Consider the following 15,694-nt stretch of genomic DNA (forward strand, 5'->3'; position numbering starts at 1 on the left):
GCCCTTCCATCGGATGTGTTGATAGAAACTGCGCAGGCTGATTTTTAAATGAACAACCCACTTTTTCTCTCTCTCTTTTCTACTGTTTTTTTATGCTGATTTTTAGCAACTGCTGCCCCCTTTTTTTGCTGTACAAAGACTAAAAAAAATGACAACTCAAAGCTTCCAAGGAAAGGTAACCCAAAGTTATAATAGGTAGGTTCAAATATTTAAAGACCCAAAAATGTTATAACTCCCAAAATGGGCTGGACACCCAACAGTTATTAATCCTTTAAGTTTTAAAGGGTAAAAAATCATAAATATACTAATAGGAGTTTGCAGTATGTTTCTACAGAATGTAAAACAAACTAGTTCCAAAGCACAAAGTTGTTTCTATGAGGAGTATCAACAAGCTTCTAAAGTTGGGAAGCACGAAGTTGAGAATATTTGATAAATTCTCATACTACTGTAGCTTACACTTATGGGAAACTTATTTCAGCTAGTCTTTTGAGAGACCGTCTCTTTGAGATATGTATAAAAATTAATGCTTATTTATCGTATTCTTAATGCCTACTTACATCATCCTTAATGCTTACTTACCGTATTCTTAATGTCTACTTTCAATATTTTAAATGTCTACTTACATTATTATTAATGCATAGTAACAATATTTAAAAAAATATATAACGGGCCGACCCAATTAGAAATGGTCTCTCAAAGAGACTGTCTCTCACAAGAATTTGTGAACTTATTTTCCATGTATCGTCCACATAGGACGATACACAAAATATTTTTTTATTTATTCTTCAAATCAAATAGCTATTACAAATGACAGTTTTATTTCTTTTAGCAAATCACTATGTGAGATGACAGTTAATTCAAAATATGATTTTTAGAAAAATATTAAAAAGAAATATAAAAGTAAACTGCCATCTCAGATAGCGAGTTACCTTATTTAAAAATTTTTATTGGAAAATAATTCTGGGATTGATGAGAGGTTATGGGCCGAAATTTCAATATTGATTTAGATAAAATCCAAAGTGATATAGGTTGGCTTTGTATCAAACAAACCAATCTAACAAAGTTGTTTTGTCGCAAATGAAATGTTTTTGTGATTTTTTGATTTTGTAGCAAGGAAAATTAAAAAGGATATGTTGAATGATTCAACTAAGAAACGACTTAATCAAAGAGTTGTTTCGATACAGATACACCACGAAACAAGTTCAAGGACTCTGAAGAACATATTCAATCTTTAGCTAAAAGAATAAAAAGTATAGGAACTTCAAATTACTTAAACTAATCCAAGTTAAAGTAATTTGCAAAGAAAGAACAAAGCAAACTTGCTAAAAGGTTTTGTAATAATGTTGAATGAATAATTGATTATACAAGTCAAGCTAGCAAGCTTATTTATACTAGAAAATTCAGCACGAAATAAGTAAACAAAGATTACAATTGCAAAAGAATAAAAATCAGAATTTCTACTCCTTTCTAATGGCTAGAATAAACAATATTGTGCAATTATTTTCTTCAATTTTCAAGGGATAATTTATGGTTGATTTGTAGATGAAATCTTTATGAAATATCCAATATAATATTCATGCCAAATTGCTCAAAAAATAGGCTGATATGAGCTGCTCCAAACGGCTCCAATTCTGAACTTTGGAAACGAGGATTTGTTTTGATTTGTAATCTTGCAATTTATTCTACCCAATATTCTCCATGTATCCTTGAATATTTTGCCATGAGATTATAGCTGATTGTCTTTGGTTTTGATTCTTGCTTCACAAGCTTTGTAATTTTCCAACCAGTCGACTAACTAAGCATGATAAATGAAGAAGCTTGATTCTAAACCTGGCTTACTCATCTCTAAGACTTGATTTATTGCAATAAAAGAAAATACAATAAAATGACTCAAATACTCAAAATAAAATAAAAGACTCAATTAATAAAACGACTCATAACTCGAAATTAAAATAACAAAGAAAGACTCAATTAACTAACGATGCAACATAGTTTAAAACTGAAATGTGAACTAAAAAAACAACTAAATGATTAGATTATTTACTTTATAAATCTCGAATAATCTGTGAAATGTTTGCCAAAATCCTTACGATGTTAAGAACGATACAAACAACAATGAACAAAACAATGTTTGATAATGTAAACTAAGCAAAAGAGACACAAAGATTTAAGGAGGTTCACCCAATGATGGCTACGTCCTCCGTGGTGTGTAGTTTCTGTTTATATTATATCAAAGAAGTGTAAACAACACTTACAAATGAAGTATTACAATTGTGTAAGAGATAAAAACAAAAGGCTATGTGTTTGGCTTAGGGGTTGTGTTTGATGATGTTTTGAATGAGTATGAGAGCTCTATATATAGTACTAGGTACATGAATGTCAATAGCTCACTTGAATACAGAGTTAATATAGAGTAATGAATAATATAAAATAACTCCAAGAACTTGAAAGGTCGAAAACAGCATTCCATGCACATCAGAGAAACTTCATGAAAATCAACACCCTCAATTTGAGAGTATCCCTTTACAACTACCCTCGCTTTGTAGATGGGAGGAACGTCACTAGAAGGACCCTCCTTCCTTTTGAATATCCACTTGCACCCAACAATTTTCTTTTTCTTTGGTGCTTCAACAATATTCCAAGTTTCATTCTTTGCAAGAGACTCCATCTCTTGCTTCATGGCTATCAACCATTTGCTTGAGTCATTTGAGGCCATAGCCTCCTTGTACGTACTCGGTTCATGTAATCCTTCGACTTCGCTAGCAATGTTGAGAGCATAGGCAACATAATCACACTCTTCAATATACCTTCTTGGAGCCACGATCTTCCTTCTTTGTCTAGTTTTGGACAAAGATGGAGACCTTTGTTGTTCATTATCATCATCAATTTTGTCATCATCAATATTGGGAGGTTGATCCTCCACTTGTGCATCATTGTTTACAACATTATCAGTGGACTTTTCTATACTAGAGACAAGCATGCTATTTTCATCAAATACAACATCTCTAGAAACAATTATTCTTTTTGACTCATTACACCATACCCTATACCCCTTTACACCCACTACATATCCCACAAAAATACATTTTCTAGCCCTAGGTTCTAACTTACCATCATTTACATGAATATAAGCTGGACAACCAAAGACTCTAAGACTAGAATAATTTTCTGGAGTGTTGTACCACACTTCTTGTGGTGATTTGAATTTTAAGGCGGTATGAGGTGAGCGGTTGATCAAATAACATGCCGTAGCCACCGCTTCGGCCCAAAATTGCTTTCCCAAATTTGCTTGTTTTAGCATACACCGAGCCCTCTCCAACAATGTTTTATACATCCTCTCCGCAACGCCATTTTGTTGAGGACGCCCTGCACAAGTTCTATGTCTAACAATACCTTCACTAGAACAATATTGGAGAAATTTATTATCAACAAATTCAAGACCATTATCGGTTCTTAAGGTTTTGATGCTCCTACCGGTCTTTTTCTCAATCATTTTCTTCCACTCCAAGAAGACATCAAAAACTTCATTCTTTTGTTTAATGAAGTAACACCAGACTTTTCTTGAGAAATCATCAATAAAGGTCAACAAATAATTACCACCACTAAGGGAGGGCTTTCGTAAAGGCCCCCACAAATCGAAATGAATGTCAATAGCTCACTTGAATACAGAGTTAATATAGAGTAATGAATAATATGAAATAACTTCAAGAAGTTGAAAGGTCGAAAACAGCATTCCATGCACATTAGAGAAACCGCTCGACTGGAACAGAGAGCTCGCTCGGTTGAGCGGCTCGGTGGAGCGAACAGTAGATACCTTCTGGATACATTCTGTCTGACCGCTCGACCAACCAATAAGGCTCGCTCGGTCAAGCGGGTAGGTCGAGCGACCATTCTGCTTCCTCTACCAGAATTCTGATCGAGCAATCATAAACCAAGTCCTTTCTACTTCTTCATTAACCTTCATTAACACCAATAATTCCATGAATACTCTTCCACATAATTAGACCCTTTTGGATTCCAAAACTCAAGAGTCACATACATGAATACACACTTTAATTGTGCACTCAAGTCACACATGATACCATTCATAACAATCTGAAAATTAGCTTAAAATTTAAAGAGAACCAAACCCAAATGTTGAACAAGTTGAACTTTGGAATAGTTAATGTTGGGCTGGATTGATCTAGATCACAAAGGCAAAGCATTACTTCATTGAGTATTATTGTTGTTAGCCTGTTGGTAAAATAGGGAATTATTTTATAGTGGGAATAGACTTACTAACTTTCCACAAAATGTTTTTCCTACTTTATTTCTTATTTTAAAAATTCATTTGTTAATTTAATCAGTACATGAGTAGCATCTCCCCACACCCAAAATAGTACACATTCCCCAAATAAGTAAATAAAAGTGTTGAGTTAGGACAAATGCCAGTTATTAGTAGCCACTTATTCTTTGATAATCACATGTGTCATGCTTTACTTATTGCTTTTTGCATGAACCTTTTCACCCTTTTTCTTGTAATTACTAAAAACATTTGAGATTCTTGGTTCTCAGTTTTCCACAGTGATCAGATCCTGCTCTTCTTCCTCACTATGCTGACTACAGACCCTCTGTCTTCTTCCATCTCTGAAAACCCAGGTGACTTCTACCTATACTTTCCTTATTCACCCCCTTTCTTGCCATATTTTAGCTGCATTTTGCCATTATTATTTCTATGAATATTTGTTTTTTTTATTCGGAGTAGGCAAGAGAATCACTACAGACACGAAAAGAAAATTAAAATTTTTCTATTTATGGTGAGTACTGAGTAGTGGTGTTAATTCGCCTTATCGAGTTGATTTTGGATCAAATGTTTTAAGTATGTTCAAAATCTGATCTTGTATTAATTTTTATATAAATTCAGTTAAGTCGGATTCGGTTATAAGATCGAATAAATATTATATCATCGGCGAGTTTGTTTTGAACCCTTCTAAATGTGAGAATCAAACTCTTCTCACAAGAGTGTGAGACTAAAGGGAAAGCCTATAACCACAAGCCTAACCCATGACTCATTGACTCTCATAATCATGTGTTTCTTTCTTTTTCTTTTTACAGTTAAATTCCCCATTTAGAATTCACTCTAATTGAGTATTTTTTATTTAGATTTATCCTTTCAATTTGAATTCAGAAGCCTTCTCCCTTAATACAAGAAAAAAAAAAATCAAAAAAAAAAAAAGAAAATCATCCTTTTGAGCTATTAGTTTTAGGTTGATTCATAACTTAAGTGACTTAAGATGCTTGGAATATCATCATGATTTTCTGAATTTGTCTGATATACTGCATTTTCTTTAAAGTTTTTTTTCCTTATCTTAGTATATATATATATATGGTAATCTCGTTTATTTTTGGCCTCCAACAAAAGATGAATAAGAACCCTAAAAACTTAAGCCATAATAATATAATACTCATTTTCTATTGTATTGTTTATATTTTATTTGAAAAAAAAAGTACCCAGAAGACATTTGAGTTGAGTTGACTAAGTATGGAAATGGGACGCATATCTAAATAGGATGGAGTATATTAATAGTTTTAAATTTTTTGTAGGAGTGCATACCATTTGTGTTGTTTTAATAAAATTTTTAACTGTTCTTGGGAGAATCTGATAATCAACCTCCTTAGCATGATAGTATACATTTGCAATTTCACATGAAAGGAAAGGTATTAACCTCACTCAAGGTTTGTGTTATGTCAATGTGTAGGAATCAAATATGCGAGTAGTGATGAATGACTATAATAAAGAGATAATCAAGACAAAGATTTAAAGAGGTTTATCAATCTTGGGCTACATCCACCATCTAGCCTATGGATTATATTAATGCGTTTAAAGGAGAGAATACAAACTTGAAGAAATTACAATCGAGAATCGAGATGAGTGTAAGGGAAGAGAGGAGCTAATTAGGGAGTATACTTGAGCAAAGAAAGTAACTCTTAGATGTGGGACTTTGGTGTAACTTAATAACCTAGTATACAACTTACAAGTATATTTATAGAGGGAACAATGAATTACAGTGGGGCTTAAAATGGGACAGCAATTGATAAAGACAGCAGGCACCACTACATCACGCACAGAAGGCAGTAGCAGCTGCTCGACCCTTGGCTCGGGCGAGTAGGCTGGTCGAGCAGCAGGTCAGAGGCGTGACATTGGTTCTGTTTCTAGTCTTTCCTTTTCCATGTATTCCCACGGTCTCTAAGGCCTATTACACTTTGAACCTAGGACTGATTTTTGCACACTTAGTCTTCACATGTTAAAGATACACCATCAATAGTACCATGTACTATTGATTCCGATACTACCAATCACAATTGTGGTACTTTGTTCTCTTCTATCTTATACTAACTAAAATGATTAATTACCTTAATCATATTTTGATTACTTGGTGAACATAAGTCACCAATAATCTTAACATCACAAATCATAGATTCCTTATTACAAAGAAAAGGTCATCTATATTATACATAGAAGCCAAAGTATGAGTCCAGATTGAGCTTTAAAAAAATAAGGTGCATCTTCTTTTCATGGTAGTCCATTTGCTAAGAACTTCACAATTAAGTGTTAGGATGGTGACCTCCTAGGAAGTTATCCAGGGTGCATATCAGTAAGGCCAAAGTGCGTTGAAAAGACTTGTGTTGGTATATGAGGTCTGTCTACATTCTCCATGAGCATTAGCTCACCGGTTGTCCGACGTGCAAGGGTGTTACTAGGAGGCACTTACTCGCATCAGATAATGGATTGTGATTTACATAAGACTCTAGGTAGGAGTGTTCATTTAGGTGTTATGGGTAGGGTTAAAATTATGTCTTGTGTCTTACATTGGTTTTTACTTTATTGTAAATCCATTTTTGATCTCATGTCAAAGTCGGGTTTATCAAATGTATGGTTAACACCTATTAACTCTAGGGGATGTTTAACATATGGGAGTGGGAATTGACACTAGAGATGAACTTTGCGGTTAAAAAGAATTACATCCCTCGTTTGTTATGTTTGTAATGTTGAACTTTTAGTAGAGACTTTGGGGCTAAAGTATCAACTCTAAAATGAATTACCTGCCCCTTCCTAAACATTTTTTCTTGGGTAATTTTATCAAATGGTTGATTTACTGTGAATAATACAGAGAATTCAGACAATAATGTGATTAACAAGATGAACACCAATGATGATAGCTGTTTCCTCCTTCACTTCATAATGGGAACATACTTCGGCCCCGATCTTAAAGAGGATGAAACTAAAAAGTCGGCTTTACAAAGGATAGCCGAAGGTCTCCCACCCTACACACAGGAGCACCTGCAAGGTTCTCACATCAGAACGTCTGAAATCGAGCTAATTTACTACTTTCTTCTCCGATCAGCGGATAGATCACTTACTGTCAAACTACCCTTATTGCATCAGTTCATCCAAGGACAATATCCTTCTGAGGGTGAAGGTTTTCTGACTCTCTTTCCTCCTCATTTGCATCCCCAAACGGAGTCACTCAACCGTAGTAGACTTGTAGCAGACGTTGTGTTCATTCGGAATCCAGCCACCTTTTACATCCAGGACGAGGATATTGACAGGTTCAAGAGACTAGCACGGTTAGAAAAACTCTTCATAGACAACGATACTGTCGCAAAATTGCTCAATAGTACATATCTTGACGAGGAGGGCTCAGGTTAGTGGCGGACTCAGGTGCCCTTCGAAAATGGTTATATTTTTAGATATTTTCAAATATTTTTATGTTAATTTTGTATATATTATTTTGTATTGAATCGTTTCTGTAGGTAATGATGATAGGATTGAGGAGGTGCCCATCTTAAATTACTACCGTGGTTGTCAAAAAAAAAGGCGGTTGGCTGAAATAATGGGGACTGCAAACCCGAAACCACAGTTGCAGAATTGTAATGGTGCAGCAAAAGCACTTCAATTGGCTTTGCCATCTTCAGCCAAACAATCGAGATCTGACATGAGATACGGACCTGGTATTGTTATTCTACCTTCGCAGGCTAGTAGGGACGAATTGAAGCGTATTGGGGAAATAGTTAAAAATGCATATGCAGTGACAGGAAGTGCTGCAAAGGGTCACATTGGGTCGGTTATTGGACTTATGGACATTGAAGAATCCGAAGATTCATACCTCTTTCGTGTTGCCCTTCCAGGAGTTAAAAGAGAAAACCGTAAGTGCACACTGGCTATACACATGATCTTTGATTTTTGAATTACACATGTAAAGACAACTGTTTTTCGGTATATGCAGGAGCATTCCAATGTGAGGTCGAAAGTGATGGTCGAGTGCAGATCAAGGGAGAAACAGTGACTGGCGAGAAGAAAGTTTACCGTCACTCAGAAACGTTTATTATGCAAACACAAAACCTATGCCCATCAGGACCCTTTTCCATCTCATTTCAGCTGCCAGGTCCAGTTGATCCTCGACAATTTTCTGGTAGATTCGGTACAGATGCCATCCTCGAGGGCATCGTTATGAAGCGAAAACCTTCAACGTGATTTCAATTTAACATTTTTGTGACTTGTAAACTACCTGCTTGTCGGCACAGCCCTAGACTCTTATGTATATATTTTCAAATAGGGAATGCTGGTGCATTCAGACTAACAAACCGAAGCATTAACCTTAAAGTAGTAACTACCAGCCTTTTTTTTGATGTAAATAGTCGTGGGTTGGTTTCTTGCCCGAAAGAACATGTTCGAAGAGCAATCCAATTCCCCTGCCGACACCAATAGATTTCTGCTAGGAGGCAAATTCAACCCCTCCAATTGATTCCAACAATCCATGCACGGAAGAAAACTCAATCCCTCCGGCCAGAGTGTCTAGCCAAAAGTAAAATTTACACTACAGGAACACATCCAATACTACAAGTAGCTAAACCCCAGCTCAATCTAATACCAGCTGGTAGCATTGGCTTTTTCTATTTGCATTTAAATCAGAAAAAGTAGATTAAAAAATTAGAAGTCGTACTTTTTAGGTTTTTGTTTAAAAGCCAGTTGTTAAGCTTTGTTTGAAAGTCATTTGTCAAACATATCTATAATCCCATTAATATTTACTTCCCTCAACATCCCCTACATAAATCCCAAGCTAAAAAAGGCACAAAACAGTGAGAGGAAATAAAAGTGAATACATGATCACCTCTTGACACATTTGCAATGATAAGACATGCAATAACAGAGAAGTCAAAAACAAATTATCTGTGCTACTTTTGAATTCTAATTCGGTCAAAAAGACCCAACTAATCTCTAGCGGCAAAGCTATTGATGACAATCATAGTATGTAACTCACATAAGAGAGGCTAATAGCCAAATACATAAGTTAATAAGAAGATGAACTGTATCACAGATGATCAAATTTCCACTCTATGCCCACCCAGCTTCAGCAAATCCTATTGCATCTTCCTAATGCCCACTAGCCATGCCCATGAGCCTGTATAAATATGGAACAACATTCAATCAGCAAAATAGTTTATATAACAAAATATGAATGATAATCAACTGTCCTAGAGAGGGGATTGAGGAGGAGACAAGTAAAATAGCAGGATCATATATGATGATACTATAACGCTAAATTTAGAGTAGCTTTTAATTGAAAATCCTGTTGAAAAACATAATCTTAATGAATTCGCAAACGCCATTTTAGCTCTCCATGTTGTCAAGCATCCAACAATGTGCAAGTCAAACAGTTGGATTATTTGTATTGATCGAGTCCAAGAAAAAAGCACCTACCTTTTAAATTAAAAGATGCTAAGCATCAGAAGATGATTGCTGTCGCTGAGGTGGAGCCTGAGGCCACATTGTCTGACCCATGTAAGGCTGAGGCTGTGCGGCATACGCATTAGGATTACCCATCATCACACCTGGAGCTCCGGCCTGTGCAGGGTTCTGTGTTGGTGGCATATAGTAGTAGGGAAGAGTATCTGCAGGACCAGGAACAGGCATCCCTGCACCCCTCGGGAGAGTCGCAAGCACATCATCCTTCAAGTCCTCCCGTGGAACAATGTCGACCAAAAAATCAAAGATGTCTGTCCTTGTGATTGCTGCTGCAATGTCATTCTTCTGTAACGTCCGCCGCTTGTTCTCTTCAGTGTGGTTCCATGATCGCAGGGTCAACTCAAGTATGAACATTTCACATGCCCGAGCAAACACCACTGGAGCCTCAGCAGAGATCATCCTGACATCCTCGTCAGCCTTCATGATCTTCTTGATCCTTGCCAAAGGAAGGCTGTGGTTCTTAAAATCAGTGACTTTCTCAATTTCCTGGTACTGAGTCTGCCAGAAAGACTGGAGTTGGGACTGCAACTGCTGTTGCTGTTGGTGATGGATCTGCTGGTAAGCAAGCTGGTGCTGGGCCATTTGTGCACCAGAAGGTTGTGCAGAACCATGCACACCTACAGAACCAACTAAGGGTGCCCCAGTAACTTGGTTAGGTGGGTATGCCGCACCATATGGAACTTGGCCTGCCCCAGCAACTGCTCCTACCACTGGGGCTTGACCATGCCCTTGCTGGTCCATTCTGCAAGTAACAGAAACTATATATTCATTTTAAAACATTAACGTAGCAGTTTTTGGCAAAAAATTTGTCAAGAGTTAAGAAAAACAATATGTTAAGAGAAAGGGGAACGATAATGTCATTCTAGAATTGCTCAGAAATACAAGGGTATTTTATACTAGTAATTAACACAGGCGTTATTTAGTTTTAACAATAAATCATCTACCATGTTAAGAGAAATTCGTACAGTTAGGATTCGCGTGTTGATTGTCATAATAACAGAGTAATCACAATATTCAGATGACATCATCGCATATTAAAGAAACCAATACAGACAACTTTACATTTTCTCACCAACCGTCAAATATTAAATACAGTAGTTTTAAGCGTCAACAAAGCAAGTATGAAAACAAAGGATTGCACAAACAGGATCGAAAAAATCAAACCAATGTATTCAAAATATAAATAGGAACAAACTAAAAAGGTGATGCTGTTATGGAAAATCTTCTAACAATCTTGAAGATTAAATTTACATAAATGAAATTACACTAAACAAGCAAGCAAATAAACGGGAAAGGAAACAACAAACCCAGATAGCCAAGGCCTTGTAAAAACCACCATTTCAATAGTAAAATACAAGAATGAGAAAGCTATTCATGAAACAGCGATTAAAGAATACAGAACAGAGCATACAAACCCCCCACAGAAAGCAATGAATATATACTAGGTCAAAATGGCAGCTCGTAGACCTGACATTGGGTTGGGCCAAAAAATCTTAAGTTGCAGTCACAAGCCGAGGAAAAAAAACAATCCTCAGCCCATACTGAATCTACCAAAACTAGTCATGCAATGAAGTGAAACAAGTGACAAAACACAAAACATAATTAAAGTTAACAAACCCTGCTTTCTATAATAAGCTAATCTAATAAAGTATAAAGATCAAGTTCTATAAATAGCTTAAAACATTAGTGAAAATTGAGATTCAATCGAAGGCATTTAAAAAGATTATAGGACTTCTTAATTGTTCCCTTTTACCACATAATGTATAGTAATCCACATATCACAATGTCATACAAATTCGACCAGTATGCTTATTCCACTCAACAACAACAATGTCAAAGCCTTAGTCTCATAAGATTGGGGACGACTACATATAACAATATATTATTTTCAATTTTTTTTCAAAGGGATTCTTGTCCTCTATTCATTTCAATTTTTTACCATCTCAATCTGTAAATCTAGAGCATTCATATTCCTTTCTAATCCTGGCCCTCCAAGTCTTCTTCGGTCTTCATCACCCTCTTTTTAAGTCTCCTGAGCTCCAACTTTCGATCTTTCTTACCATATAAACATTTCTAATCAACATATATATATATCCTAAACCAATGCAACATATATCGCAAGCTGGTAACATATATAGTATTAACACAATGAGAACTACCACTAGTGAGATTAAAGTCGTGCCAATTATAGATTTATATGTCACACTAACAATAAAACTGGAATGAGATTATTAGAGGAAGCAATAGGAGAAAGAGTGAAGTCATTTTCCTGTGTTTGAAATAAATAGTAAGAGAAGGGGAGAAAAATGGAATCTAACAAAGTTATTTGAAAGAAAGATCAAAGCTACTTATTCTATGTCGCATAATCTCCCTTTCCCTCCACTATTACTATCCAAAGACACTAGAAAAATCTAATTTCTATAATCGGACAATTAGTGTCGCATAAACGACAAAACAGTACCAAAGCCTTAATTTCAAAGAAAGGGGTCAATTATATGAACCAAAACATATTAAAGTGAAAGATTGTGGGTATCAATGTGAAAATTAATTGTTAGTAATGTAGAAGGAAATAGAACATTTATGAAACGAAGCACACATGAAATGACATATGATTTAATCCAAGATTTAAATATCAAGCTTCTACTAGAAATAATTTGCAAATATCCGGGTGATGCTTTGGAGATTTTCTAAAATACTCCTCATGCAAGTTTCCAAAGTCAATCCTCATAAATGCTCTAATGTAAGCATTTAGGCTGCTTATTCCTTTCCAAAAGAGCATGAACCAACTAAGTTTTTTCTAAAACAACATTCAATAGCTCCAATGCTACTAAGTCGTTTAGGGGTGGTCGCAAGTCGCAACATTGCCCTTCAATGACAAAGAGGTTGTTTTTGATTGGCTTTCATTACAAATATTTTGTAACTTCACATAAATAAGAAACGCCTAAAATTAGTCCATTATATTTTGAAAAGAAATAATAAATTTGTACCTCCATCAAGAACTACATGACATTTTCCACCAACTGTCAATCGAAGACAACCTCTTTGTTAGTTTTATCATTAATAAGGGTAAGATTGCGTACATCCAACTCTTCTGTACCTCACTCTAGGTGTGAGCCACTTAATGACATTGGATTAATGCAATGTTGTGTGTTGCATCAAGCACTGATACATCCTAATAGTAAGTAGATGATACAAAGAAATTCAAATATCCTTAAGTTCCAAATTCCATGAATTTGCCAAGCAAGCGAGTTATTCAACTTGAACTAGTAATATGAGAATGAGAGACAACACAAAAACATGTTGAAACATTTTCACACATGAACATCACATGCACACCAACATAATGAAGAACATATACACCCTCAACCTCTGAACCACCCTTCACAAACAATGAAAAGTTGATAATGCATCAAAAAAAAACTTCAACTTATGCTTCTAACTCCAAAAAATGCCTTTCTTGCCAACCATGTACATAATTTCCACGTAAAAATCGAAGTTATAATAATAAAGGGGTACACCACAACAAACAAGGTCTATTCATCTCCATCATCAATCTCAATCAATATCTATGTTTTACTTCTTTTTAGAACCTTTGAAATTTAACTACTTAAAAAAAGAATAACCCAACATTAGATACATCATCATATCATTTTAGGACTATCTTAGATCCATGAACTTTCAACTTAAAAAATTTCGTTCCAAATAGAATGGTTGTTAATCATCAAGACACCCAACAAATTTCAGATTCAGAGTAAGATCAATACACTTGTACATTTAAAGAGTAAGATCAATCAAAACAGTCAAAAGTTAAGGAAAGCATCTAGTATCTACAAAAATCTAAAAGCCTCTATCCCCTAAAGATCGCCAAAGGCAATGCTAAAGCTAAATATTGAGAAGTTCCCAAATAATTAAACAAGAATATTAAGCACCCTAGCAGGCCCAATTGACAATTTCAACTTTAAACTTCAAAGGCACTCCTAATCTAAAAGACTAAAACAATTATATTCGTTTTGTATGCACTATATGGAAGTGTATAGAACGGGTTTCTCATGGCATAAATAATTTATAAGCAATTCCATGAAGAAAAACTAAAAGAAGCCTAAAAAATGAGGTACGCAAAGATCAGACCTAAGTTGATTCTCAACACAAGGATATAGGAAAAAGAACCTACTTAAAAAGGAAAGAGCTTCAAACATTGAATTTTTGGGTAACACAACAGGAAGATACGATAGCAGAACACAAATTGCATACAAATTATTGCAGACATGAATAGGTCACAATATTTTACAGGATCCATCAAGAAACAACAATCTTACAAATTTCCAAAATCTAATACTTCCAAGATGTACTCATAAAGCACAGCTTTCCAATCTCAAAAGTCAAGTGAGCCAACTACTCACAACACGCTTGTCACTCCGTTGCTTCTCTTCTTAGTCCAACACAAACACTACTGCTGCAATTCCCAAACATGAAAGTCCCACTCTTCACTCTAAATAAATCTCATATAAAGTTTTTCTATAAAAGAACGTCAAAAGTAATCTCACTTTTCTTAAAACGATCAACATACGAGGTGAAATAAATATATCAATGTTACTTTTGAAGATGTATGAACTCCCTAAAATTTAAACAGAAAATACAGTTGAATACAGCAACTAAGCCAAATGTATGAGACAAAATAGGTGAAATAAATTACTGTTTTTGAGTTTAACTGTTGTGTTAAAGGCAAAAGGCCAAGAGATTTAACAAGAAAACATAAATGAGGCCACAAAATTGACTAAAATAAAGATGGAAGAGCATACTTAAACAAAACCAAAAACACAACAAAATACATAAGAGTAATTGGTTGAACCTCGTTACATAGAAACCTATAAGCGGCGGAAAATATAAAAATAACAAAAATACATCCATAGAGTTTTTTAAAAGTACTTGCATAGAAAGACAGAGACAATGCCAATTGCTGGTTTGGACTTATTAGACATCTTACAATGGGTGGTCCATTGCAACTTTGTTGCTCACATATACTTAAACACGTTTCTACAAATCAAATCAAATACAAACATCAAACATGAAGAGAAAAAAAATAAATTCGACATAATAATTCAGCATGAACTATTTCAATTTGAATTTTAACCAAAAAAATACAAGGATGAAAACCCAATTGAAGCAATTGTTAATAAGCATAAAAAAGAAAATATTGAAAAAATTTACCAACAAAAATAATCACAATCACGGTTTCTTTCAATTTCTGATTCCAGTTGCCCGAAGTTCACAGAAAAATTGAGTTCAAGAAAGTAAACAATGGTGACCAAATTTAAACTATCCCAATCATTCATGTTGCCATAATCCAACAAACACATGCAAATCAAAATTTTCACAGCACGGATTACTTTCATGCAATAAATGGCAACAAAACGATAAAAGATAGAAAATCAAAAGTACCTGATTCAACAATAATTATAGAATTTCCACTTACTTCTCTTCGACTAGTACAGCAACACCTAAAACAGAAAACAAGAACAAAAATCGATCGATCAACATATATATGTAAACCCATTAAAAATTTAACACAAAAGAAAACAAAAAATATTTGCATGAATTCAAAAGTGCCCAGAAAAGGAAAAAGGCTTAAAACAGTGTTAAAAACATTGATCCCATGATTGGGGAACAAGGGATTTTTATGTGAGACAAAGATCTTTTCGTTATCGTGTTTTTAGGGTTTTGATCTGATTTGGATAACGAAAATAATTAAAAAGAAAATCAAGAAATGAAGAGATAGAGAGAGAGAAAGAGAGAGAGAAAATACAGGAGTACTTGCAGAAGTTTGAAGAAGGGGTTGCTAGAAATGATTCCTCTGTTGTTTCCTTAGCTTTTGCCTTTTTTTATTTGTTCTTCTATTTTCCTTTTTCA

General features: G+C 34.9%; 2 protein-coding genes across 5 annotated transcripts; one reads left to right on the forward strand and one right to left on the reverse strand.

Moving 5' to 3' along the window:
- The first annotated feature begins 4,456 nt into the window (after positions 1-4,456).
- LOC130828092 (increased DNA methylation 2-like) lies at positions 4,457-9,008 on the forward strand. Of its 2 annotated transcripts, none has more exons than XM_057693888.1 (4): positions 4,457-4,638; positions 7,152-7,685; positions 7,795-8,187; positions 8,268-9,008. In XM_057693888.1, exons 1-4 carry the CDS (start codon positions 4,593-4,595, stop codon positions 8,513-8,515), a joined length of 1,221 nt encoding a protein of 406 aa, XP_057549871.1. In that variant the 5' UTR covers positions 4,457-4,592; the 3' UTR covers positions 8,516-9,008. The 2 variants fall into 2 exon arrangements, with proteins under 2 accessions (XP_057549871.1, XP_057549872.1); XM_057693889.1 differs by lacking the exon at positions 4,457-4,638 and adding an exon at positions 5,837-6,165.
- A 43-nt stretch (positions 9,009-9,051) lies between these two features.
- On the reverse strand, positions 9,052-15,694 carry LOC130828093 (nuclear transcription factor Y subunit C-3-like). Of its 3 annotated transcripts, none has more exons than XM_057693891.1 (4): positions 15,591-15,694; positions 15,227-15,285; positions 9,743-10,529; positions 9,052-9,443 (listed from the first exon to the last, which is right to left on the reverse strand). In XM_057693891.1, exon 3 carries the CDS (start codon positions 10,526-10,528, stop codon positions 9,761-9,763), a length of 768 nt encoding a protein of 255 aa, XP_057549874.1. In that variant the 5' UTR covers position 10,529; positions 15,227-15,285; positions 15,591-15,694; the 3' UTR covers positions 9,052-9,443; positions 9,743-9,760. The 3 variants fall into 3 exon arrangements, with proteins under 3 accessions (XP_057549874.1, XP_057549873.1, XP_057549875.1); XM_057693890.1 differs by having other exon boundaries at positions 9,743-10,545; positions 15,591-15,677; XM_057693892.1 differs by having other exon boundaries at positions 15,261-15,285; positions 15,591-15,666.

This window comes from Amaranthus tricolor, chromosome 12, assembly GCF_026212465.1.
Source record: "Amaranthus tricolor cultivar Red isolate AtriRed21 chromosome 12, ASM2621246v1, whole genome shotgun sequence".
Classification (NCBI taxonomy): domain Eukaryota; kingdom Viridiplantae; phylum Streptophyta; class Magnoliopsida; order Caryophyllales; family Amaranthaceae; genus Amaranthus; species Amaranthus tricolor.

Excerpts from the sequence above, each read along its gene's own strand:
- LOC130828092 (XM_057693888.1), top strand. The coding sequence starts at position 4,593 with ATGCTGACTACAGACCCTCTGTCTTCTTCCATCTCTGAAAACCCAG. Across the intron at positions 7,686-7,794 it reads TCTTGACGAGGAGGGCTCAG|GTAATGATGATAGGATTGAG; the intron begins GTTAGTGGCGGA and ends TCGTTTCTGTAG. Across the intron at positions 8,188-8,267 it reads AGGAGTTAAAAGAGAAAACC|GAGCATTCCAATGTGAGGTC; the intron begins GTAAGTGCACAC and ends CGGTATATGCAG.
- LOC130828093 (XM_057693891.1), bottom strand. The coding sequence starts at position 10,528 with ATGGACCAGCAAGGGCATGGTCAAGCCCCAGTGGTAGGAGCAGTTGCT.